This window comes from Aedes aegypti, chromosome 2 (genome assembly GCF_002204515.2).
Source record: "Aedes aegypti strain LVP_AGWG chromosome 2, AaegL5.0 Primary Assembly, whole genome shotgun sequence".
Lineage (NCBI taxonomy): Eukaryota > Metazoa > Arthropoda > Insecta > Diptera > Culicidae > Aedes > Aedes aegypti.
In genome coordinates this window covers 431,383,514-431,408,801 of record NC_035108.1, presented here as the reverse complement: position 1 = coordinate 431,408,801, position 25,288 = coordinate 431,383,514, and the positions used below count along the sequence as shown (strand labels likewise).

General features: G+C 37.0%; 1 protein-coding gene across 9 annotated transcripts in view; it reads left to right on the top strand.

Moving 5' to 3' along the window:
* Positions 1-25,288, top strand: part of LOC5569869 (P protein) — a 118,725-nt gene that overhangs the window by 65,389 nt on the left and 28,048 nt on the right. For 3 of the 9 annotated variants that reach the window (XM_021847738.1, XM_021847736.1, XM_021847743.1), the window contains exon 2: positions 23,708-24,197. In XM_021847738.1, the coding sequence (XP_021703430.1) occupies positions 23,840-24,197 (358 nt within the window). In that variant the 5' untranslated portion in view covers positions 23,708-23,839. The remainder of the gene's footprint in view (positions 1-23,707; positions 24,198-25,288) is intronic. The other 6 variants (XM_021847744.1, XM_021847745.1, XM_021847742.1 and 3 more) reach the window with 3 other exon arrangements.

The following is a 25,288-nucleotide window of genomic DNA, read 5'->3' as shown; positions in this document are numbered from 1 at the left end:
AAATAAAATTTGAGCTATATAATGCCAGATAATAAGGAGCTACTCTGAAAAAATCATACAAATCAATTAAGAATTCTTGGAGATATCTGAAAATTACGATATTATGTTTTTTGAAGTTTTAAGATCTTTATTTGGCCAGCGTGGTTCCAGAAACCTAAATGCTCATTACTTAAAAACGGCTGCACCAAATTGCTTCATTTTTTCACAACATACTCTTACTAATGTATTATTCTGAAGAGTGAATATCCGGATACGAATAAAATTCTTTAGCCTGAGAAATTAACGACCCAGTGAACCACGTATCGTATAAGAATGTGCATCCAAAATCACATATTCATGCGTCCAAAATCAGAATTGCACAAGATGCCATATTAAGCGTTATCAATGTCAACACAAGTTGTATATAAATCCCCAATACGATTCATAAACAACAATCTGTGTTGACAACAAAACATGTCGTAAATAGTGCAACATAGAATCACGTTATGTTATATAATTTGACAGATCATATATCAATCCAGTAAGCATAGTATGAAATCGCAATAACAAACTTTGTCTATCTGCTGACGATGGGCCTCAAAGAACAACAAAGTATGTGTCGCTGTACATGAAACATGTATTAACATTGGCAAATAATCGCTTTTCAAACAAGTAACCCTTTGTGGTACAGTGGTATGGTGCCTGATTCCGGATCCAGAGGTCCCGTGTTCGAGACTCGCTGGAAACTTATTTTTTATTTTCTTCCAAATTTTGTGGCATCGTATATCTGATCGCAGAAAGTCCGAAAAAGTCGTGCCAAGTACGCATATAGCCTCCACTTTGGTAGGTATATAGCCTTTTCGTGCATTCTATACGATTGAATTGATTCGTATAGAATGATGTACAGCAAAAGTTATACCAACCAAAATGTTCACTGGGGAGGGGTTCTGGTTACGGGTCGGTCCCCCATATGTGGGTGCTTGAATACGAGTCCCTGGGGCGCCCAAAATCAGCTAGAAGAAATTTCATTGGTTTGTTTACATATGTGGTTGTTCAAATTTGAGTCCCTGGGGCGCCCAAAATTAGCTAGAAGGAACCCCTTTGGTATTTGTTTACATATGTGGGCGCTCGAATACGAGTCCCTGGGGCGCCCAAAATCAGCTAGAAGGAATTTCATTGGTTTGTTTACACATGTGGTCGTTAAAATTTGAGTCCCTGGGACGCCCAAAATCAGCTAGAAGGAACCCCTTTGGTATGTTTACATTTGTGGGCGCTCGAATACGAGTCCCTGGGGCGCCCAAAATCAGCTAGAAGGAAATTCAATGGTTTGTTTACATTTGTGGTCGTTCAAATTTGAGTCCCTGGGGCGCCCAAAATTAGCTAGAAGGAACCCCTTTGGTATTTGTTTACATATGTGGGCGCTCGAATACGAGTCCCTGGGGCGCCCAAAATCAGCTAGAAGGAAATTCAATGGTTTGTTTACATTTGTGGTCGTTCAAATTTGAGTCCCTGGGGCACCCAAAATTAGCTAGAAGGAACCCCTTTTGTATGTTTACATTTGTGGGCGCTCGAATACGAGTCCCTGGGGCGCCCAAAATCAGCTAGAAGGAAATTCAATGGTTTGTTTACATTTGTGGTCGTTCAAATTTGAGTCCCTGGGGCGCCCAAAATCAGCTAGAAGGAACCCCTTTGGTATGTTTACATCTGTGGGCGCTCGAATACGAGTCCCTGGGGTGCCCAAAATCAGCTAGAAGAAATTTCATTGGTTTGTTTACATATGTGGTCGTTCAAATTTGAGTCCCTGGGGCGCCCAAAATTAGCTAGAAGGAACCCCTTTTGTATGTTTACATTTGTGGGCGCTCGAATACGAGTCCCTGGGGCGCCCAAAATCAGCTAGAAGGAACCCCTTTGGTATGTTTACATTTGTGGGCGCTCGAATACGAGTCCCTGGAGCGCTCAAAATCAGCTAGAAGAAATTTCATTGGTTTGTTTACATTAGTGGTCGTTAAAATTTGAGTCCCTGGGGCGCCCCATATCAGCTAGAAGAAACCCCTTTGGTATGTTTAAATATGTGGGCGCTCGAATACGAGTCCCTGGGGCGCCCAAAATCAGCTAGAAGGAATTTCATTGGTTTGTTTACATTTGTGGTCGTTCACATTTGAGTCCCTGGGGCGCCCAAAATCAGCTAGAAGGAACCCCTTTGGTATGTTTACATTTGTGGGCGCTCGAATACGAGTCCCTGGAGCGCTCAAAATCAGCTAGAAGAAATGTCATTGGTTTGTTTACATTTGTGGTCGTTCAAATTTGAGTCCCTGGGGCGCCCAAAATCAGCTGAAAGGAACCCCTTTGGTATGTTTACACATGTGGGCGCTCGAATACGAGTCCCTGGGGCGCCCAAAATTAGCTAGAAGAAATTTCATTGGTTTGTTTACATATGTGGTCGTTCAAATTTGAGTCCCTGGGGCGCCCAAAATTAGCTAGAAGGAACCCCTTTGGTATGTTTACATATGTGGGCGCTCGAATACGAGTGCCTGGGGCGCCCAAAATCAGCTAGAAGAAATTTCATTGGTTTGTTTACATATGTGGTCGTTCAAATTTGAGTCCCTGGGGCGCCCAAAATTAGCTAGAAGGAACCTCTTTGGTATGTTTACATCTGTGGGCGCTCGAATACGAGTCCCTGGGGCGCCCAAAATCAGCTAGAAGGAATTTCATTGGTTTGTTTACATTTATGGACGCTCGAATACGAGTCCCTGGGGCGCCTAAAATCAGCTAGAAGAAATTTCATTGGTTTGTTTACATATATGGTCGTTCAAATTTGAGTCCCTGGGGCGCCCAAAATTAGCTAGAAGGAACCTCTTTGGTATGTTTACATCTGTGGGCGCTCGAATACGAGTCCCTGGGGCGCCCAAAATCAGCTAGAAGGAATTTCATTGGTTTGTTTACATTTGTGGTCGTTCACATTTGAGTCCCTGGGGCGCCCAAAATCAGCTAGAAGGAACCCCTTTGGTATGTTTACACATGTGGGCGCTCGAATACGAGTCCCTGGGGCGCCCAAAATCAGCTAGAAGAAATTTCATTGGTTTGTTTACATTTGTGGTCGTTCAAATTTGAGTCCCTGGGGCGCCCAAAATTAGCTAGAAGGAACCCCTTTTGTATGTTTACATATGTGGGCGCTCGAATACGAGTGCCTGGGGCGCCCAAAATCAGCTAGAAGAAATTTCATTGGTTTGTTTACATATGTGGTCGTTCAAATTTGAGTCCCTGGGGCGCCCAAAATTAGCTAGAAGGAACCTCTTTGGTATGTTTACATCTGTGGGCGCTCGAATACGAGTCCCTGGGGCGCCCAAAATCAGCTAGAAGGAATTTCATTGGTTTGTTTACATTTGTGGTCGTTCACATTTGAGTCCTTGGGGCGCCCAAAATCAGCTAGAAGGAACCCCTTTGGTATGTTTACACATGTGGGCGCTCGAATACAAGTCCCTGGGGCGCCCAAAATCAGCTAGAAGAAATGTCATTGGTATGTTTACATTTGTGGTCGTTCAAATTTGAGTCCCTGGGGCGCCCAAAATTAGCTAGAAGGAACCCCTTTTGTATGTTTACATTTGTGGGCGCTCGAATACGAGTCCCTGGGGCGCCTAAAATCAGCTGGAAGAAATTTAATTGGTTTGTTTACATATGTGGTCGTTCAAATTTGAGTCCCTGGGGCGCCCAAAATTAGCTAGAAGGAACCCCTTTGGTATGTTTACATATGTGGGCGCTCGAATACGAGTCCCTGGGGCGCCCAAAATCAGCTAGAAGAAATTTCATTGGTTTGTTTACATTTGTGGTCGTTCAAATTTGAGTCCCTGGGGCGCCCAAAATCAGCTAGAAGGAATTCCTTTGGTATGTTTACATCTGTGGGCGCTCGGAATATCTTCAAAACCAGATGATCAATGATCAATATAGATACAAATCCTTAAACTAGAAGAGTTTGTGCAAAAATATTGAAAAACATGAAAGTTATAACGATTTAAATTTGAATTTTGCGGTAAAAAATGAAGCTGCCGGTAGAGGGGTTAATACCATTCGAACCACCATGACATTTATAATACAGTAGTTTCTCGATTCTATCACGGATCCAACAAATTTTGGAGTGATATACCTAAGTGTGATATAACGAAAATGTATTTTTCTACCATATAATTTTCATCATTCTTTGGGCTTTATGTTGAAGAAATAAAGCAAATGAAGTGAAAATCAAATAAGAGATTGGTCAAATCGATATATTTTGTTTGGGGTTATTTTTTAATGTTAAATGTATGAACTTCATATAATAATTGTGGCGTGATAAAATAGAATAGAAAATTGTGCTAAAATCGATAGTGTTATAACGATGAGATATTACTAGAACTACTGTATTTGTTAAGGTACCCCGGGGCAAGTGGGACATAAAAAAACGATAGTTCAAACAAATTGTTCAGAATAAATTTCAAATGTCAACATTTTGCAAATTCAACAGCACGGTCACATTTTGGCAACATATTTGCTGGTGTGTACATGAATTTGATCGAATAATTTCGAAATTGTGAAAATCTTAGAAGCAAGATGCACAATGAGCCATTAGAAGCAGTTGCCTCGCTAAACGGGGCAAGTGGGACACATCCAGTTTCGTGCGTAAAACCACTTCAGTAAGTCAACCGTTCCAATAATAGGATTGATAAATCATATATATTTTATTATGAGTACATATTTGATGTACATAAGGGATTAACCATAAAATACGTAACGTTTTAGGAAGAAACCCTACATTTAATAATATGTCACATCGCATTTAATTTTAACTGAAAATTTCTCACAAAAACCGTAAAGAAGTATAAAACATGTTCAAAATATATAATTTATAAGTTATCAATCGAAACGCAGCAAGTAAACTTGCTATTATCAATTTTATTTCTATCTTCGCTCAATTTTGAATTCGTATTTAAAAAAATAAAAAATAAATGAATATTCAGAAAAATTTGTCATTTTTTCGTCTTTTTCAGCAATTACGTAATATAAGATTGTTTTTTTTTATAAAAATCATTCGTTTGAATGTTTTAATGCTACTCTCCTAGGAAATGTTTGAAACGTATACGAAAAGCTTTAATTCTGGTGCTTTTTGTTGATAGGTCCCACTTACCCCGGGTATTAAGATATTTTGGATTAAGTTATACCAAAGAAATTTTCATATTAAATGAAAATAAAATACATGTTTATCGTAAGCAGCTTGTAATAATACTTAACGTTGTAACTTACCGATGGTAATTCGATTTATGACACAATTATTTTTGCGAGCCAATGCTGAACGTGAAACGTGTCACAATGTATCATGCAAGTTTAAAATGGCGCTGAGCTGACAACTGTTACAAGGAGCACATGGTAATAAAAATAACAATATTTTTTGTACTAAATACATCCCTTATTATTGTATCTTCAACTTTCTAGAAGAATACTCCCTTGGAAAACTTTTCCTAACCGAGCTATGGCGGAACGTCCCACTTACCCCGTATTCTCACTTGCCCCGGGATACCTTATGAATCTAGAAATCATAAAAAGAAACTTTTGTTTCACTTGAATTTTTGCCTTACTTTAATCTAGTTTCAAAGATTTAAATTTAATTAGTTGCCATTGCCTCATAAAGATTTTATTTTGCCATTTCCGAAAAAAAAGTTTGAGTATTTGAGTAGGGTGATAATTTAGTTTGAGTTTGAGAATTTCGGTTAGGTGAAATACCATAACGTCGAAACGAAATGACTAGAAGGAAGTGAAAAATTCTTGGAAGAATGATATTTCTCCGGAAGAATAAATAAGTCACATTATTCATAGCATGTTTAATTGATCAAGAAGTTGAAAAAATAAATCTGGAAACAACTCCAAATCGGTGTTGGAAATTGAATGCTTTCAACGTTTTGTCCTTTTCTAAATATTCGGATTCGACGCTTTATCATTCGACCACTCATTTTTCGACTTTATTTCCCAAAACCTGTTTGCTCAAACCATTAAAAACACAAAACATGAATTCTGCTTAACAAAAACATTTTTTTACATTTCAAACTTAAGCACGTTCCAATCTCTGGTTTCGGATTCTGGAGGTTGGGCCGTTATCACTGAACATGTGTCCACCCCTCCATCATGGAGGCCCGGCTCTGAGCTTGGCGATGGTATCAAACGCCACAGCAAGGAAAAAAACAGCCTCAGGAAAAGTTTTTCTTCTTCTTGGTTTGATGCGTGTAGATATCCGTTTCCGGACGGGGGATGTATCTGTTTACCCGCCCTCGATGAAGCACGACTTCAGCAGGGGAAGCTGGCTGCTTTTATTGTACCATTAACGTCGTAAAATTATTTAGTTATGATTAGGGGTTGTAATCGGGAATCCCATTTGCTTCGTGTGCAAAAAAGTTTTTGTTTCCCGAAGAGAAAGGAAAGGGGATTTTATGGCAAATTAATTAAATACAGATTGGAGCACCATCGTTTACCGTGAATTGATGACGTTAATTGATGTTGGGGGGATGGTGCTCTTTTGAAGCAGATAATGAAAAGGTTGGAAAAACGTTGACAAGTGTTTGATTAGATTTCGGGATGAGTTTTTACGTTATGAAATCGATAGACATTGAGGTATGTCAAATTAGCTTTTGATTAATTGAAGGGTTTTTCGGATTTCATGATTCAGATAGCAGCAGGATTCGAGTCTTAGGTCGGTCTTTGCGAGATGGAAGTTATCTCGAAATTATTATGAAAATAAAAACCAAATTCAGTACTTTACAATTTAAACCACTGTAAGGCCTTGTAGAAAAATTATCAGCCGAATATCCGTAAATGTCCCGCAACTTCCCATTCCCATAAAACACTAAGCTGAATAGCAGAGTTCGCACCAGTTGAGATATAACGCCTATGTCTTCTACAACGTCAAGTCTTTGTCACAGCCCACGATGACGCAAAATTTACTAATTCTCAATCAAAGGCAAGCTTTCCCAGTCGAGAAAATTGAATCCATGTCAAGAGTAGCACCTTTTGAACCTGATGTTACAATTCGCAATATACTCAAGGTAGCACCACCAATCAGAAAGTCGGGAAAAGTTTACAATCTATAATCTTCATCTATTTCCTATTACCTGATGCTTGCGCCCAGTAGCCCATACCTGTTGGACCGAAGCGTCGCTATCCTCGTGTACCCACTCGATTCGATTCGAATGGGAAACGGACTACCTACTATTTTTGTTCCGACGGTGCTATGATGAAAAGCCGACTTTACTGCCTGACGGAACAAAAAGCTAAAAGGACTCGGTAAAAGTTCGTCACGCAACAGCGAAGTGTTGCAGGGTGGTTCGAGAAACATCGGATAAAATTGCAAAATCTAACGATCAGATTCTGTAATTTAATATTGAAAATCATATCGAATTACAGGAGTTTCATAATCTGAGGCCCATACATTTTGAACGGGGCCCCGATAGTCGTAGCGATAAACGCACAGCTATTCAGCAAGGCCAAACTGAGGGACGTGGGTTTGAAGGATCGTTTCGGTTTGGAAATTTTCTCGACTTTTCAAAGCATAGAGTGTTTTCAAAAGTTGAAATTTAGCTTGACATAATTTGTGTACCATCCCAAAGAAAATAATATTCGAATCAACACGTTCGAACCAATTACAAGCTGAGAGAAAAACACTAATTGAACTTTAACACTTCACTTCATTTTTGAAAATGGAAAAAAGAAAATACAAAAAACTATGCTAAGTGAAGTGTTAAAGTTAAAGTAGTGTTTTTCTTAAACATACCCTTAAACATCCCTCCATAAATGAGCAATTTTCGCTGAAACCAGGCCGGCATCGGCACCCATCGTTAGAATTCCAATTGTATGTCACTGATTTTTAGTGTTCGATAAAACTTAAGGGTGGTCCTTTCGGTTTTCTCAAATTGGTGGACGCCTTGTACGCCAGCTAGCTAAACAGTTCGCGAAAAGCCCATTTTTTGAAAAATCTTGAGTATTTCATCACGTGATATGTCTTATATTTCCCTTGGAACACATAGCAAACTTAGTGGCATGGTATAAAGAAAGGATGTAGCTTTCATTTGAAGTAAAACAAATTTTGGCGGCCATTTTGAATTTAGCCTCCATTGTGAATTTTGTTAGAAAAATCGTTTTTTCACCATTAGCGCACCACTCGTTTTGAATTCTGAGATCACCATCAAAAACCTGAGAAAAAATTACGTAAGATAGGCTACAAAAACTAGGTGAGCAATGGTATTTATCGTATGAAATGAACGATTTTCTGAATCATGTTGTACGATTTTGACGTATATGGCGAGTGCAATCAATCCAAACATTATTTTTTGTACAACAAAGAAACAAGTTTTCAATCGTTGGTGTTTTATTCGAGTCGAATGAAGAATAAGAGTATGATTTTGAGTGTTAAAATTTGGCGACCATCTTGGATTTTGACGCCATGTTGATTTTAAGTAGTAGAATGATTTTTTCATCTTGATAGCACTCAACATGTCGAATTTAGAGGCTACCAACAAAAATAAGGTAACGTATATTCTTCTTCTTATTATTCTTCATTTTCTTGACGTTATGTTTCTACCGGAACTGAGCCTGCTACTTAGCTTTATTATAAATACAGGTTATGAAATAGGATATTTTTATAAAGAGATTATTGATAACAGAATATCTTTGAATTCAGGAATAATGAATAAATAAATTTATTTAATGGAAACCGTCCAAAAACATTGATTGAAATAAGAAAAACATTATTTTGAATCATATGCATATTGCGTGTTGGAACATTAGTAAGTCTTGTGGTAATATCTGTAGTTTTAACGTAAAACATTGCCAAAAGTACACTAACTTAGAATGGAAACCTTAAGTTTGTGAGCAAAAAAAAATCCTTAATTTTCTGAGCCATAAAGTATCGTTTTTATTACCGCCCAACATATGTACATGTGAAAAATAGCTACATTGAAAGATGAGAAGTAGGCTTAGTTCTAATGTGGACGTAATGCCGAAACGCAGGTGTATCATTTTGAGGTTGAAAAATCTGGCGGCCATCATGGATTTCGACGCCATCTTGGTTTTAAGCAGTTGAATGATTTTTTACCATCCCAGTGCTCATCATGTTGAATAATGAAGCCTCCGTTAAAAATAAAAAAAAATCAGATTCCTGTTTTATTATCTTATCTCGGCTGTTCAACTGATTGTTATTTTCTATCAATGATTTTAGACCAAATAAAAGAATCAATGCCATTTTTCAACTCGAAGATATGCAGAAGAATCATTCAGGTAGCAAATAAGTGTTAACAAATCCTATTTGATAATTTGTTCTTAAAGCTAGTTAAGCTGAGGGGCTGGCTCTGTTCCAGTAGGGACGTATTGTCAGGAAAAAGAAGAACAAGAAAAAGAGTAAGAGTAACGGTAGCATTAAGATTCAACATGTTGAGTGCTAACAAGGTGAAAACTTATTCTACTACTTAAAACCATGATGGTGTCAACATCCAAAATAACCGCCAGATTTTATCCCTCAAAATAATACTCCTATTCTTCACCTAACTCGCATAATACACCAACGATTGAAAACTTGTTTCTTTATTAGCGTTAGCGTAGTTACGGTATACTTCGTAGATTGGATACTAACAATATTCATGTTTTTTCTTTGATAATCTCATCTAGGATGCCTTCAGGAGCAAGGCTAGGGAATAAACCTTGATCCAATCTTAAACAAGAATACCAAAATCATGAATATTGATATTCCCGGCCACGCCCATCTTTACCGTAACTTGGGATTAGGGAAGGAAATGTTGATGTAACACTTACTTAACGAGAGGCCTCCGACTCAATGACACCCTCATAAGTGCTACGGAGTTGAGGGTTGGGAGGGGTATTAGGTCATCAGAATTCGCCTGAAAAGCTAGCGATGGACCCAGAGCATTTGTTGTTTAATTGTTTTCAATTTAATCTCTTGAATGCTGGCATTCAAAAGAGGAAAGATGTCTGATTCACAGAATGAAGAATTTTGTTTCGCGTAAAAATAGTCGATTACGCGTTCAACGGTATTAACGATCTGCTATTTACCGAGTAAAAGCGGAATAGATCCCTCCAGGGTCATCTAATAAAAAAAAGGTTTATGAACTTCGCGAAGCGAACGGTTGCAACAGGTAAAATGAGGTACGGCAATAAACGAGACAAAAATAAAAAAAAAAACAATAAAAAAAAGAAAAAAAAATATTTATAAAGCACCGTTAGTTTCATAATATCCATAAGCATAAACGGAAACGGATCTCAAAATCGTTACGTCTAATTGGGGGTTTCTGTATAAAAAGAACGGACTCACCAAATGCTTGCATCCTCCGGAAAAAAAGTTGCTTAATCCCCCTCCGTCACGCCGGTTAACGTTCACCACACGATTGATCGAAGTACTGGACTGGAGCAAAAGCTGCAAACCCCGCATCTACTATCCTTATTTTATTTTTATTTATTGGGGTTTGCAACCGGAAGATGTAAATTATTCTCACAGGTTCACAAACTGAATGCATTCGATTGTTTTCAACGCGACTCTGAACAACACAAAAACGCGGAAGAGGAATACTGCCGTTCTACGCATATTTGTCCCGCGGTTCATAAGGTTTACCTAGAACATGGGACAAGTAGGCGTAGAAGGGCAGAATAATTTAATGCCGGAAGAAAATTTCCACTCTTTTCCACTTTCACGAAGAACAATTCTAAAAATTTGAAACGATTGAAATATTCGCACTGTTTTTTACAGAAAAATTTTAAGTTGATATCGTTGAAATATTATAATTATTCCGCCCGATTTGCCCGATTCGAATTGATATGATATGCGGAAACGAAAACAAAAAACGTGACAGTAGATCTAAAACACAACCGCTCGTGGGCGTAGCTTGCTGCGATCTGTGATTGAAAACTTGTTTCTTTATTGTACAAAAATGATGTTTGCATTGATTGCTCTCGCCATATACGTCAAAATCGTAGAACATGAATTAGAAAATTGTTAATTTCATAGGGTAAATACCATTGCTCACCTAGTTTTTGTAGCCTATCTTACGCATTTTTTTCTCAGCTTTCTGAGGGTGATCTCAGAATTCAAAAGCGGTGCGCTAATGGTGAAAACACGATTTTTCTAACAAAATTAAAAAAGGCGGCCAAATTCAAAATGGCCGCCAAAATTTGTTTAACTTCAAATGAAAGCAGTATCCTTTCTCTATACCATGCAACCAGGTCCGTCACACTCGGGCTTAGATTGGATACCACTTCTAGTACTGCATTTCGTCCTTCGGTAGTACAAAAGGTACCCAAGTTTGACAGATCGCAGTACACTTTTCACGGCATTCTAGATTACCTTATTAGCCATAAAATTTTGGGCAACTGCAAGGGACATGGTGGTCTTTAATTTGTCTTTGATGCAACTAAGTTTGCTTTGTTCCAAGGGAAATATGAGACACACTATTCTATGCCATTTTGAAATATTTTTTTCATGTATTTCTCATCCGTATATCTGTAAAATCTTTTGAAAAGCTTAGTTATCTTTCAAATGTCATAATTTTTGTGTATATCAATTGCAACATATAATTCAAAGGAGCCATTTTCAACTTTTCGAATTTTATCTAAATTGACGCTGAGATGAATAATAAAAAATATTCGATATTGTGGTTACCCAGATTCAAAGCATTTTTCTTGTAAATAAGTCTTAGTAAAATACAGAAATACGTTTCACTGCAATTCTCTATTCATACACAGTTTTGAGAGAATTCTTGAATAAAAGGTCACTTATGCGTTTATTGTCCCTACATCACTCATACATACAAATTGTATACATTATGCTTATAAAAATTCACTGAAGACATTTGAGAAAAAATAAAAATAATTTTAAAAATGGTTCCAAATATGAAAATTGACACGTTTGATCATGTTTGACGTTCACTTAGTCGACAAAAACACCACAGGGGTTTTAGTTTTAACACTGGGGTTGTTCCTATCTGACATTTCGGAAGGGACACGGAAAACAAAATTTACCAAAAATTTGAGTTTAAGCCAATAGGTGTGACAAAATCTAAAAAACATAAAAACATTGTTTTGGACTTGAACAAACGAAAAACATTAAAGAATTGAGTGAACATGTGATTCTGGTTTTATGTTTTTGGCACTAAAATTGGGACAGGGCTTATTGCAAACAAGATCGATGCATTCAAATATGACATATTCTTGTGAACAAAGCACATTTGGATATATTACATTGCATTTCATTAAACTTTAGAGAGATTTGAATTCCAATACGTCGAATGACAAAGCGTCAAGAGGACAAAAGGGTCGAAATACAACAAAATACAACAAAAATATCTTAAAGGTGTAGATGCATCGAAACCAATCCTTGAATTTTAATAGCACAAATAAAAAGAATTAGATAACCGTTTGTACTGAAAATTTCATACACTAATTGCTCGCTGGTGGTGACTAGTAATTTAAATTTTCAGCATAATTGGTTGCCTAGTTCTCTAGAATTTTGCCCTTGAAAATTAGAGGTCTGGCTCGATTTTCTTCCGAAACAATAAATAATTCATCATGTGCTAAACGGCACATATTCAGACAAAATATGTTCAAACGTGAAAAAATATAAAAATTTCTAGTTTTTTTTTTTAGAAATTTTCATGTATTTAAATGTGATTTTTTTTTCAAAGTTTTCTATTCCATAAAAAAAGATTGGAAATCGGTTGAGCTGTTCAAAAGTTATGATTTTTTTTAAACATTACAAATCTAATGCGCTGAGATCTACAGTGTGTGCCGATGAAAAATGACTGATTTTTTATTTTCAAAAAAATATATCTCAAAAACTAAAAATCATACATCTCAGAAAATTTGACAGTTTACGTAAAATTTTCTGAACTTTTAAGAAAAAATGAGAGCAGCAATAGCCCCTTTGGTCCCGAGGCCTTCAAAACACGAAAAAACGGAAACTATTGAGTTTTGTCATGTAAAAAAACACAATTTTGGTGAAATTTTATATTTTTCCCGAAAAGTCAAAATCTTTAGCCTTTATTTCGTTCAAAAAGATTGAAAATCGGTCGAACGATTCAAAAGTTATAATTTTTTAAAAAATAAAAGTTTTGCAAAACCGCGATTTTTCTGGTCACCCTATTTCGGAAATGGTCACCCTAATCAAAAAATTTAAAAATACGTGTATCCTTATTTCGGATAAGGAACAAAATAGCAAATTTGCACGGAATTCGGAGACCCTCTAGAGCGGTTTTTTATGGAATGGCTGTTTATAAACATACTTTATGCAAAACGGTCATTACCTTAAACGTCTTTATGCGAAATGGGTCACTCCCGTACCAAACGAAAACAACTCCAAATAGCTGATAGAATTATACTGCTTTCGATGTTTTGGGATTAGACGTTTTGACTTTCGACATCTCTAAACCATTCTAAGTTATTCGTAATTACGATTCTCTCTGAAAAAAGTGCTTGTCTGCAAATTTAACTTAATTTGATGATATCATCTATAGGGGAAGTATATGTCGTATTGAGTTTTTCAGTAATTGGTAAAAATTCCAATAGGTTAACCTCTACGTTACCGACCTCCGGCATGGCATTTTCAAATAGCTGCCATTTGGGGGGTCCGTAGCCTTGAGGTTACGCTTTCGCTTCATAAGCGGAAGGTCATGGGTTCAATTCCCAGCCCCTCCACAAAAAAAAAACCGTCCTGCTACCAGAAGACGCCGCACGGAGGGCCGTGCTTTGGGGAGCACATCCATCCTCCGTCAGTATCAGACTGTGACTGAGACAAACTGACCCACTTCGCAGGCAGCTAGCCTCAAACGACTCAGGAACACGGCAAAACGAACCACCGCAAGAGCAATGGACTATGGCTTATGGAAATCGATTGGAATCCTCCTACCTGCTCGGTCACGCAGCGAACTGGACTATCGAATTTCATACATTTTGCCTTATGAAAGGTGGAACGATTATTGCAATACGAACGCTTTATGTTTCGTTTTAACATCCCTCCACTTCAAGACGTCGATAGGCGCGTGGTGTACGCTCGAGCCTCTCGATCGCAAGGTTCTTGGTTCGATTCCAGGTTGCCGCGTCAACGTTTTTTGTTTTCAAATTCTAGTTTCATAAGGCAAATTTATGAATTTCAACCCGATATCTTGTGGCGAATTTTCATAAGGGGTTCCTATGTTTATCGATAGTTAATTTGCCTGAGTTGTTGTGAGCAAAAGAGAGGGAAAGTAGATGTAAATATAGATTTGTTAAAAATAGATCTGTATCGGTAAAGAAGATACAGATGAATTGATTCCGGCACAGTAGTGGCCACGAGCAAAGAGTGCCTTAAAAAATATATATAGCTGCCATTTCATCAATTTCCATTCGATTTTTTTTAAGTTGGCTTTGAAGTAAGTGGTTCCCCAACGGCCCTGATGGTATTAGACGTAGTTAAGGGACGAATGACCTTCGGGTTAAAGTCCCTCTCAAACAACAACAACAATTAGGCGTAGATGACCCCGCGCGCAAAATCGAGCTCGCTGCTCTAGTGCACGCAGCATGAGTACAAAAAGCCAGCAGTAATATATTGTCCTGCGCAAATTGCTAATCAGCATAGAAGCTTGTTTTCTTTGGGATGATTCAAATATTAAGTAACTCACAATTTGCCAATTTTAGACCCCCTCTCTCCACCTTATAACAGCTTTCGTATGAAAAATTTAAAAAATTTGTATGAACCCTAACACTACGGAAGACCCCCTCCCCCTGTTGCGTTACGTACTATTTGAACGATCCCTTTGTAGTTATGAATTTTATTTCAACGTGCAGTGCTATGAAGATATCCACAGTATAACATAGCATTTTACTTAAAATTATATGCTGATTGTCAATTTGTTGTTGATTGCAATTTTCCAAAAAATTGTTCAGTCAGAGTAAACCAAAACACTAAATAGTGGTCTTTAGTTCAGTCAGAGTGGACCGAGTGCACATAGTCCTTCAAAAAATCGTTCTATCAGAGGTTTGGATTATGTTTTTTTTTCATGGTACAGATATTTGATGAATTCCTGGCTTGAATTCATGAAGATTGAAACATCGCACGGTATGATTTGGATATAAAACGGGAATGTCCTCAACGAGGCCCTTGTGGAACCTGTGCTAGGAGTTTTGAAATGGCCACTTCTATCGGTTTTTTTTTTTTAATTTCTGTATGAGTTATGTATGAGATTTTATTAACATTTTGTTAACAACATATTACATTTCATTTGCCGTAGCAGTTCAGATTTTTTACAGGTGAGTTTATTTCACCTGCTTATAAGAGAAAAAAAAACGTTTTCAATATAGGGTGCCGGTGCCATTAGTGGACTACCTAAGCTATATAAAATCATAACAAAATAATGAAAAGCCCTAACAGAGATATTTTGGCGTCAACAGAAAGATTTCAACCTCTACTATATGGGAAAAATATAAAAAGAGTGATAAAACTAATTTTTTAACATAAAATCGCTTGAGCCACTATTGGTACACGTGTTCCAGTAGTTGCGCTAGTGCTCCAGTAGTTGACGTTCGGGAATGATACAAGGAATTTAAAACAAAATGGTAAATTTTTACATAGGTTTAACATTTTTCCCTCGGAACAGCAATCAATATCTTTCGAATGAAGTATAAAGATCATCTCTAGGGCTTTTCTTCATTTTTATACATCTATTTTAAAAACTGCTTCCAACCGTTGATCCACTACAGGAACACGACGGCTACTATTGGTGCAAGGGAGCCAATTTTTTACGTAAACTTAATTATTTATATGACTTTTTGATAAGATAAAAAGCTGAAATTTAACTAATCGACTAAACTAGAGGCGATCTATCCACCAAAAATAGCACATGTCGTTTTTATCGAAAAATGTACGTTTTATTCCATAGTCCAATCTACTGGTACATTACAACCATTGGTACCGGCACCCTACTTAACCTAACTTTACCAAAACATATAACGCATTAATCGTGGCAATAGAAGATTGTAACGATTTTTGCCTGAAATTATTGATTATTTTATTTGACATTTGTTCCAATGTTTCAACATTGGATATTCTATGTAACTCATTGGTACTATACCAGGGAGGAAGCCTTAGAATCATTTTCAAAATTTTATTTTGAATTCTCTGCAGAGCTTTCTTCCTGGTATTACAACAGCTAGCCCATGTTGGTACAGCATACAACATGGCTGGCCTGAAAATTTGTTTGAATATCAAAAGCTTGTTCTTAAGTCAAAGTTTTGATTTTCTATTAATAAGTGGATAGAGACATTTTACATATTTGTTAGATTTGGCTTGAATGCCCTCAATGTGATTTTTGAAAGTTAAATTCTTATCTAGCATGAGCCCTAGATACTTAACTTCATCTGACCAATTTATTGGAACCCCTCTCAACATTTGTTAAATATATTAACTAAAAATGTTAAGCTACTTTCTGGAAGTTTCTTGATGAGGATGTAGAAAATTCCATCATCGCCAGGAGCTTTCATATTTTTGAATTTTTTAATAATAGTTCTCACTTCTTCCAAATCAGTCTCCCAGGCATTTTCGAAAACGTTCTTTTGATTGAGAATATTTTTGTAGTCCTGAGTAACTTGATTTTCAATTGGACTAGTAAGTCCTAATTTAAAATTGTACGCACTTTCAAACTGCATAGCAAGTTTTTGAGCTTTTTCGCAATTAGTTAGTAATAATTTGTTCTCCTCTTTCAATGCCGGTATTGTCTTCTGAGGTTTTTTCAAGATTTTAGATAATTTCCAAAAGGGCTTAGAGCCAGGGTCCAAATGAGAAATTTTATTTTCAAAATTTTTGTTTCTTAAATCTGCAAAACGTTTCTTGATTTCTTTCTGCAAATCCTGCCAAATAATTTTCATAGCAGGATCACGAGTGCGTCGAAATTGCCTTCTCCTCACGTTTTTAAGACGGATCAAGAGTTTAAGATCATCGTCTATAATCACGGATTCAAATTTTCAAATTTCACATTTTGGAATTGCAATGCTTCTGGCTTCGACAATGGAATTTGTTAAAGTTTCAAGAGCATTGTCAATATCAAGTTTAGTTTCTAAAGAAATGTTAACATCAAGATTGGAGTCAACATACGTTTCATTTATATTCCAGTCGGCTCGTAAATAATTAAAAGTGGAGCTGATAGGATTGAGAAGCACTCATCAAATAAAATTCTGCCGTTGGAATTACTTTGAGAATTATTCCATGACCGATGTTTGGCATTAAAGTCACCAATGACAAAAAATTTTGACTTATTGCGAGTCAATTTTCGCAAGTCAGTTTGGAGCAAATTAACTTGCTGCCCAGAGCATTGAAAAGGCAAATATGCAGCTATGAAAGTATATTTACCAAGCTGTGTTTCAACAGAAACACCTAAAGTTTCAAAAACTTTAGTTTCAAATGACGAAAACAGTTGATGTTTTATACGCCTATGAATGATGATTGCAACTCCCCCACATGCCCCATCAAGTCGATCATTACGATAAACAAAAAAGTTAGGATCTTTTTTTAGTTTGGATCCAGGTTTTAAATAAGTTTCGGTAATAACTGCTATATGTACGTTATTAGCTATAAGTAAATTAAACAGCTCGTCCTCTTTACTATTCAGACAACGAGCATTCCAATTTAAAATATTTAAATTATTATTTGGATCCATTAGAAAAACGTAATCCAATAACAATTTGATTTGTAAATTTTACACCTACTTGGACTGCTTCAGTCATAGTGGTGGCTTTGAACATTGCATCAATCATTAGATTCAATTGTTCAGTTAGAAAATTAAAATCAGAGGCAGACATATCACTTGAAGTGGGTACATCTGATGATTTCCCATTGGAATTTTCGGTAGACGAAGAAGCTGAGTAAGAATTACCTGTGGCGGTAGGGTTTTTTTTTCATTTGATTTGAAACAAGTAGAATGGGTACTCATAGTACGAACAGTGGAGGAGTTCAAATTACCTGCTACGATATCGGCAAAGGATTTACCGTAGGTAGATACATTCGAAATTGAAAGATTCGAACGACTACCCGACGAATTAAAATTAGTTTGTAAATGAGCATGATTATGATCTTCCTGGTGGGTATGATTCCTAATCAAGGGATCGTTAACTGAAAAATGTGCATTGTTCGATACTCTACCAGGCAAATTCCGGAAACGACCGTTATCATAACGGATATTATCTTTCATCTGCCTGGCACGAGCCTCAATGACTCTCTTGCGTGAAGGGCATTCCAAAACGTTAGCTTTATGAGGGCCTTGCAATTGGCGCATTCAAACTTTCTGGTATCTTCCTTCACAGGACAGACGTCCTTAGCGTGAGAAGAACCTCCGCAAATCATGCATTTAGCATCCATACGACAATTTTTTGTACCATGACCCCACTTTTGGCACCGACGGCACTGAGTGGGGTTCTGGTAATTTCCTCCAGGTTTCTGGAAATGTTCCCATGTTACACGGACATCGAACATAAGTTTTGCTTTTTTTAAAGCTTTAATATTATTTAGTTCTTTTTTGTTAAAGTGAACGAAACAATATTCTTGAGAAATCCCTTTCCGAACAATGCCAGATTGGGTTCTCTTTTTCATAATGATTACTTGGACTGGGGAAAATCCAAGTAAATCATTTATTCCATTTTTGATCTCTTCAGGTGACTTATAGTCACTTGAGAGACCTTTCAAGACAACTTTGAACAAACGTTAAGTTTTGTCGTCATAAGTAAAAAAATTGTGCTTCTTCTCTTCAAGATGTCTGAGAAGAAGTTCACGATCTTTAAGAGTTTCCGGCAAAATGCGACAGTCTCCTTTCTTTGCGATTTGGAAGGAAACCTTGATTCCCCTAATGGAGTTCAAGATCTCCTGCCTAAATCCCCCAAATTCGGAACAACTGACCACGATAGGCGGCGCTCTTTGCTTCCTCACTTGAATCAAAGAGCCTGGGCTAGAGGCTGCTTCGATTTGGTGTTCAGAAAATTTGTCTAAAGCATCGAACTGATTGCTCATTTCGATGCAATTATTCATTTCACCCTTGGAAGAAAGTTCGCATTCCGGGAAAACGTCCCTTCTTCCATTCTTGCCACGTTTAATGACAGTTTTAAATCACACTTTTTGGAAGGAAGTTGTGAATTCAGAGATTCACCCTTCCTTTTGTTAGTTGTTGATACCATGTTTAGTTGATAAACGAGAAAGACGTGACCTTCGAGAGGTTTTTTCCCAAGACGGTGTCCAAGAAGGATTACCACCGCTAGCTTTCGCCAACGGGTCCAACGAAAAATCGAAGGCACGGGTCCAAACAAGGATCGTAAAGGGATCAATAGTAGAAAAAATAGTACTGAAAAGTACTGTTTTAGTAGCACTAAAAAGTACCGTTATTAATTTTAGCACTGAAAAGTACTGTTTATGTAGCACTGAAAAGTACTGTTTAATTGCTTTAGGTAGTTTTTAAGAAAACTTCCAAGAGCAGAGAGAATTCGTGTACGCACAGCACGAAGGTACGATGCGCACTGCCGTTTTTTCTTCTTTTACTCACATGTTCTCTCGAATTCACGATGATTGAGACGTCGCACGGTATGTTTTGGACATGAAATGGAAATGTCCCCGAAGGGGCCCTGACGGAACTGACTACGCTGTTCTGGAACGGTCCACTAATTCAAATTATGTTTAAATGATGCCAATCGATCATTATCTTAAGTTTTACATAAAAATTTCGGTGCTGTGACTGCAATGAATTAAAATATAATAAAATTTACAAAATTTGGCACCCTCATGACCCCAGTACAATCCGGAATATCTGGTTCTGAATTCAGCATTGTCCATAAATGACAAATAACATGAACCTTTTAAAGTCAACTGAAGGTGGTTTCAAAAAAATCGAATGGAAATTGATGAAATGGCAGCTATTTGAAAATGCCATGTCGGTGGTCGGTAACGTAAAGGCTAATTAGCCTTGGACACTAAGCATATTATAAGTATTTGGTGAAGAGTGTTGGATAAGCTTCTGGAAGGTTTTTGACGAAATACTGTAGAAGTATTGAATCCTGAATTTCTCGAACTGTTTCTTCTGTGGATTTCTTAATGCATCTTTTAATACTCTTTGAATTCTTGGCAACTCTTGGGAAGATTGTATCGTCCTGACGAGATCATCGGGTTTTAAGTGTTCTTCACACTATTACAAAACCTTTTTTTGTTTCTTTATAATGCAGAAAGTGATCTCCCTTTAGATTCTAACCCTTTTTTGAAACCAGCTCCACAAAACATTTAGGGTAGATGTACCAATTATGGATGCAATTTGTTACAGTATGAATGAAAATAAAATTTTACCCGCGTTTTTGAAACGTGAGCATGATTTGGCATGTTTAGTTTTTGAGATATTGGCTGCTAGAAACGCGAAATTTGACTATTTCAGCCAACTTGCATACAAGTTTGACAGCTTGTATGGCAATTTATTTGCATAATTTGCCACAGAATTCAAACTTCACGTGTATAACAATACTTATCAATAAAGTTCATAATATTTTCGATGCTCAAAAGTTATTTTTTATAGTTTTGAAAAGTATTGTATTTTGTCATATAGAAGAAATCGAAGAATTTTGTGAATATCTAAAAAACTAGTGTTTTATACAACTTTGGCGACCTGTACTGCCCATAACTGCATAACAGTCACATTCGACATTTTTGTCAAATTGGAGTTAATAACATGGAGAGTCATCAAATGATAAATACTTTCGTCCAACTTATTGAAATATGTGAGATTGTTCTAGAAAATTCGAAAAAAATACCAAGTTGTTTTGTCACATTGCACTATGGTCCAGGAATCAGTTTTACGCGGAAAAATACATTTTGAGCTTTAGAATGAAACATTAGACAAAAACGGTCTTCTACAAAGTTGTTTGTATTAGCTGAGCCCTTTGTTTGGTTTTATTGAAAATTAGGGTGGACCACATTTTCATAGAAATTGTGTAACTAACTTTCTTATTTGTAGAAATTATATTATACATGCTTCAGCAAAGTTGTAGACCATTCAATTTCAAGCAACTTTGCCAAAAAAAGTTTTTTTTGTATCTCTTAAATTGACCGATTTAGAGCTTTTTTCCTACGGTGACATAGGGTGGTCCGAACAAAACTGGTTTTCTGGCTCTAGAGTTTTCAATTCACATTTCTCATCAAAGTAGTCTATGAAACACTTTTAGAGCTTTGAAAAATGCGTAATTTGGTGAGTGAAGAAACTCGCTATCTCCTTCCGTTTAGGAGTTATTGTTGTTTTTCTCTCAAAAACATGCCTACTTTGATTGTGAATATCTCTGATTGGGGCAAACATAAAAAATATCTTTTGACGGCATTGAAAAAACAAAATAAAATTGTATATTATATCAAAAAATTACAGATGTGTTATTTTTGTAACTCGAATAAAACGTCTTGAAAATTAATTATTTTTTATCACAAAAACTTTAATAACTTTTGAACTAAAAAAGATATCAACAATCTTTTTGCATGAAAATTTGCGTTTTGTTAAGTTTTAAAAGTCGTTCATAGACGACTTTGACGAGAAAATAATATTAAAAAAACTAGAGTTGAAAAACTTATTTTTGTTGGACCACCCTGCGATGATTAGGAAAAAATGCTCTGGATTTGTCAAATTTTGAGCTACAGAAAAACTTTTTTTGGCAAAGTTGATCAAAATTTCAAGTTCTACCGCTTTGCTTAAGAGCATATACCAGTATTTTTGCAAATAAAAAAGTTGATTATATGATATGTGTTATATTGTGGACCACCCTAGTTTCAAATGACACAGTATGTAAGCTTACATTTTTAGAAACTATTTTGTAGAAGATCATTTTTGTCTAAAATTTCATTTTCATGCCCAAAATGCAAAATAATAGAAAAATACATACTATGAAAATCTTCAAATAGTTTTAGAGCCCTATCTTTCTTATTTCGGATTTCTCGTCAAAGCGGTCTATGAACGACTTGGAGAACTTAATAAAACGCAAATTTTCATGCAAAAATATTGATAATATCTATTTTAGTTCAAAAGTTATTAAAGTTTTTCTGCTTAAAATCCTTTGTTTTTCAAGGCATTTTATTAGAGTTACAAAAATAACACATCTGTAATTTTTTGATATAATATACAATTTTATTTTGTCTTTTGAATGCCGTCAAAAGATATTTTTTATGTTTGCCCCAATCAGAGATATTCACAATCAAAGTAGGCATGTTTTTGAGAGAAAAACAACAATAACTCCTAAACGGAAGGAGATAGCGAGTTTCTTCACTCACCAAATTACGCATTTTTCAAAGCTCTAAAAGTGTTTCATAGACTACTTTGATGCGAAATTTGAATTGAAAACTCTAGAGCCAGAAAACCAGTTTTGTTCGGACCACCCTATGTCACCGTAGGAAAAAAGCTCTAAATCGGTCAATTCAAGAGATACAAAAAAACTTTTTTTGGCAAAGTTGCTTAAAATTGAATGGTCTACAACTTTGCTGAAGCATGTATAATATAATTTCTACAAATAAGAAAGTTAGTTACACAATTTCTATGAAAATGTGGTCCACCCTAATTTTCAATAACATCAAACAAAGGGCTTAACTAATACAAACAACTTTGTAGAAGACCGTTTTTGTCTAATGTTTCATTCTAAAGCTCAAAATGCATCTTTCCGCGTAAAACTGATTCCTGGACCACTGTGCATTGGTAATCATAACCGCATAACAGTCACATTGAGATTATAAATGAGCCTCGTAATGTAATAGCAATGAAATTTCTATCAGAATTATTTTCGGAATATTCACCTAGTAGGCGATATGAGTTGTACAAAATATCAGCCTCAAATAAGCAATTTTGAATTTCTGGTATTTTTTAGAAATTTTAGTTTCCTCCCATACTGCCATAAAATGCACACTTGGTATTCTATTTACTCAATGCCTACTATTGTCGAATGTTACAAATATGCAGTTATGGGCAGTGTAGCTGAAAATTGTAACATGCTTGAAAATTTCTGAGAACGTCATCAGATTCAGCAACCCCCAATCTACTAAAGACACATAATTTGATCCTTGAGATACGTCGAATTTAATTTTTGTTACGCTGTGTAATTGGTACTATAATCATAATTGGTGAATCTGTTAGGAAGTAAATTTAGAATTATATAAAATATTCAATGAGATGATTGTATGTTTACATATAGATTGAAAACATATTCTTCGATCTAGTTTGACCCCTTTTTGTATGCAAATTTCAGTTTCCAAATTGTATTTTCTGTTAGTAATGCACCAACTTATTTGATACCGCGCGAAAATGTAAGAAGTTCAACGCATATTATTGAATGTTCGCAAACGTAATCAAAAGGAGATACAGTAATGATTGTCATCTTCAAAACTGATTGCTAAGAATAATTCTACGTCTCAAATGTTCGACCCATCTTTGGCACACGAAGAACCGCCCTAATCAAAGCACTGCATCATCAGCCCCCCACCGACGTATCTGACTCCTTCCGAATCGTGGCCATCGCCATTCGCGTCGACGTCGGTTGGCTTCGCAATCACTTGAAGCAACAGTCCTTTTTCTTCGCCGCCCGTCATGCTCGTTATTTGCAAAGAAAATACCGCCTGTAATGGACGTGCGGAAGGAAAGCCGCTGTTGGCTTTTCCGTAGAAGCCATTTGTGTATTTAATTGAAAGTCATAGCAATATTTATTCAGCAGAGACCGTCCGCGAGTCGGAATGGTGTGTGCACCGTGAAGACTTTTAAATGCTGAAGTGTTGAAAAACTTTAAATCTAAGTGCTAAGAGTTAGAAGGTCGCACGGCCTTCACAGAAATGGACTACCTAGACAAGTTGAACCTCTTCCGGCGACGACGAAATCCGCCCTCGGACACAACCGAGACTTCTACGACCGGCGGATCGGTGTCGTCCCCGACCATAGTTCTGTCGCCGGCCAGTCCTTCGGCGGGGGAAATTTCCACGACCAGTTCGTCGGGTGAACCAAGTGGCGTCGGCGTTCCGGAAACGAAGCGCAAGAAGAAAAGTAAACGAAAGCGAACCGTTTCCGTTGTTCCCATTAGTGAGGTGACCGAGGCATCGCTGGAACTATGGCGAACTCTGCCCACGAAGATCCGGCAGGACCCGAGCATGGTGTCGTTCCAGCAGGTCGAACTCGAGCACGCCCGGCTGCATGGTGAGTATTGTTAACATTTGTTTATTGATTGTTATGTATGCAGCTATTCTATAACAAATGCTCCAAAAGCCATTTACCCGAACGTCGTTAATCCGAATGCAACATATACCCCAATGGGTAAGACAGGGTCATCAATGATTCTTAAAACATATAATTGGGATTCGCCATGACCATAAATCTTATCTAGTGTTTGACTTTCTGGACCACGATAATATCGCTCGAGATAAAACTTTTCCAAACTGCCGAAGAGTAAAATTTACTTTTAGAGTCACCTTCAACAAACCGTAGACTAGACCACATTGGGACCAACCATTTCAACGGTTCAGCATTTCTTATGAAAAGAGTATAATTTGGGGTCTGTAAGTAGCTGTATGAGGGATGGGATTCGAATGTCGTTTCCCCGAACGCCAGTTTCCCGAATATCCTGTTTCCCCGAATAACCCACTTCCCGTAAAAGTTTTTGGAACTCATAATTGTCATATCTTTATACATTTCAGGGTGGTGAACATACTGTTCATCTGCTTTGCACTCTTTTTATTTTATTGGCATTTCTTACAAGTTTTGCCGTCCTCAGCATTTTTGGCAAGAATGACCAAATACCTCCTTCATTTGATTGCTTATCGTTCTTTCTAATTCACCATCCTGCCACTGAAAACTATTATGGAGCTATTTGAACTGCTCCACTTTTCGGGGAAACGGATGATTCGGGGAATTGGCGATCGGGGAAGCGACATTCGGGGAAACGACATTCGAGGAAAAGAAGCACAATCCTATAAGACATAGGGTGTTTATGTCTCATTCGAGTAATTGTCGCATTCGGTTAAATGCGTTTCGGGTACTTGGTATAGAATCGTATGCAGCAATTCAATTTCCTTCTCGGTGGTGCAAGTTGATTGGAATTCCAGTCAGTTTGGAGACACATTCGATATGGGAGATGATATCTTCTGTTTCAAAACCCAGACCGTAATAAACTGTGTAACTTGATATCCTTGACGTTCGGAAACGTTTAGCACCGATGACAGTTACGAGCATGTGATACTGAGCTGACTTGCGCCGAGAATGCAAATCGTGCGTAGCTCAATATGTGACTG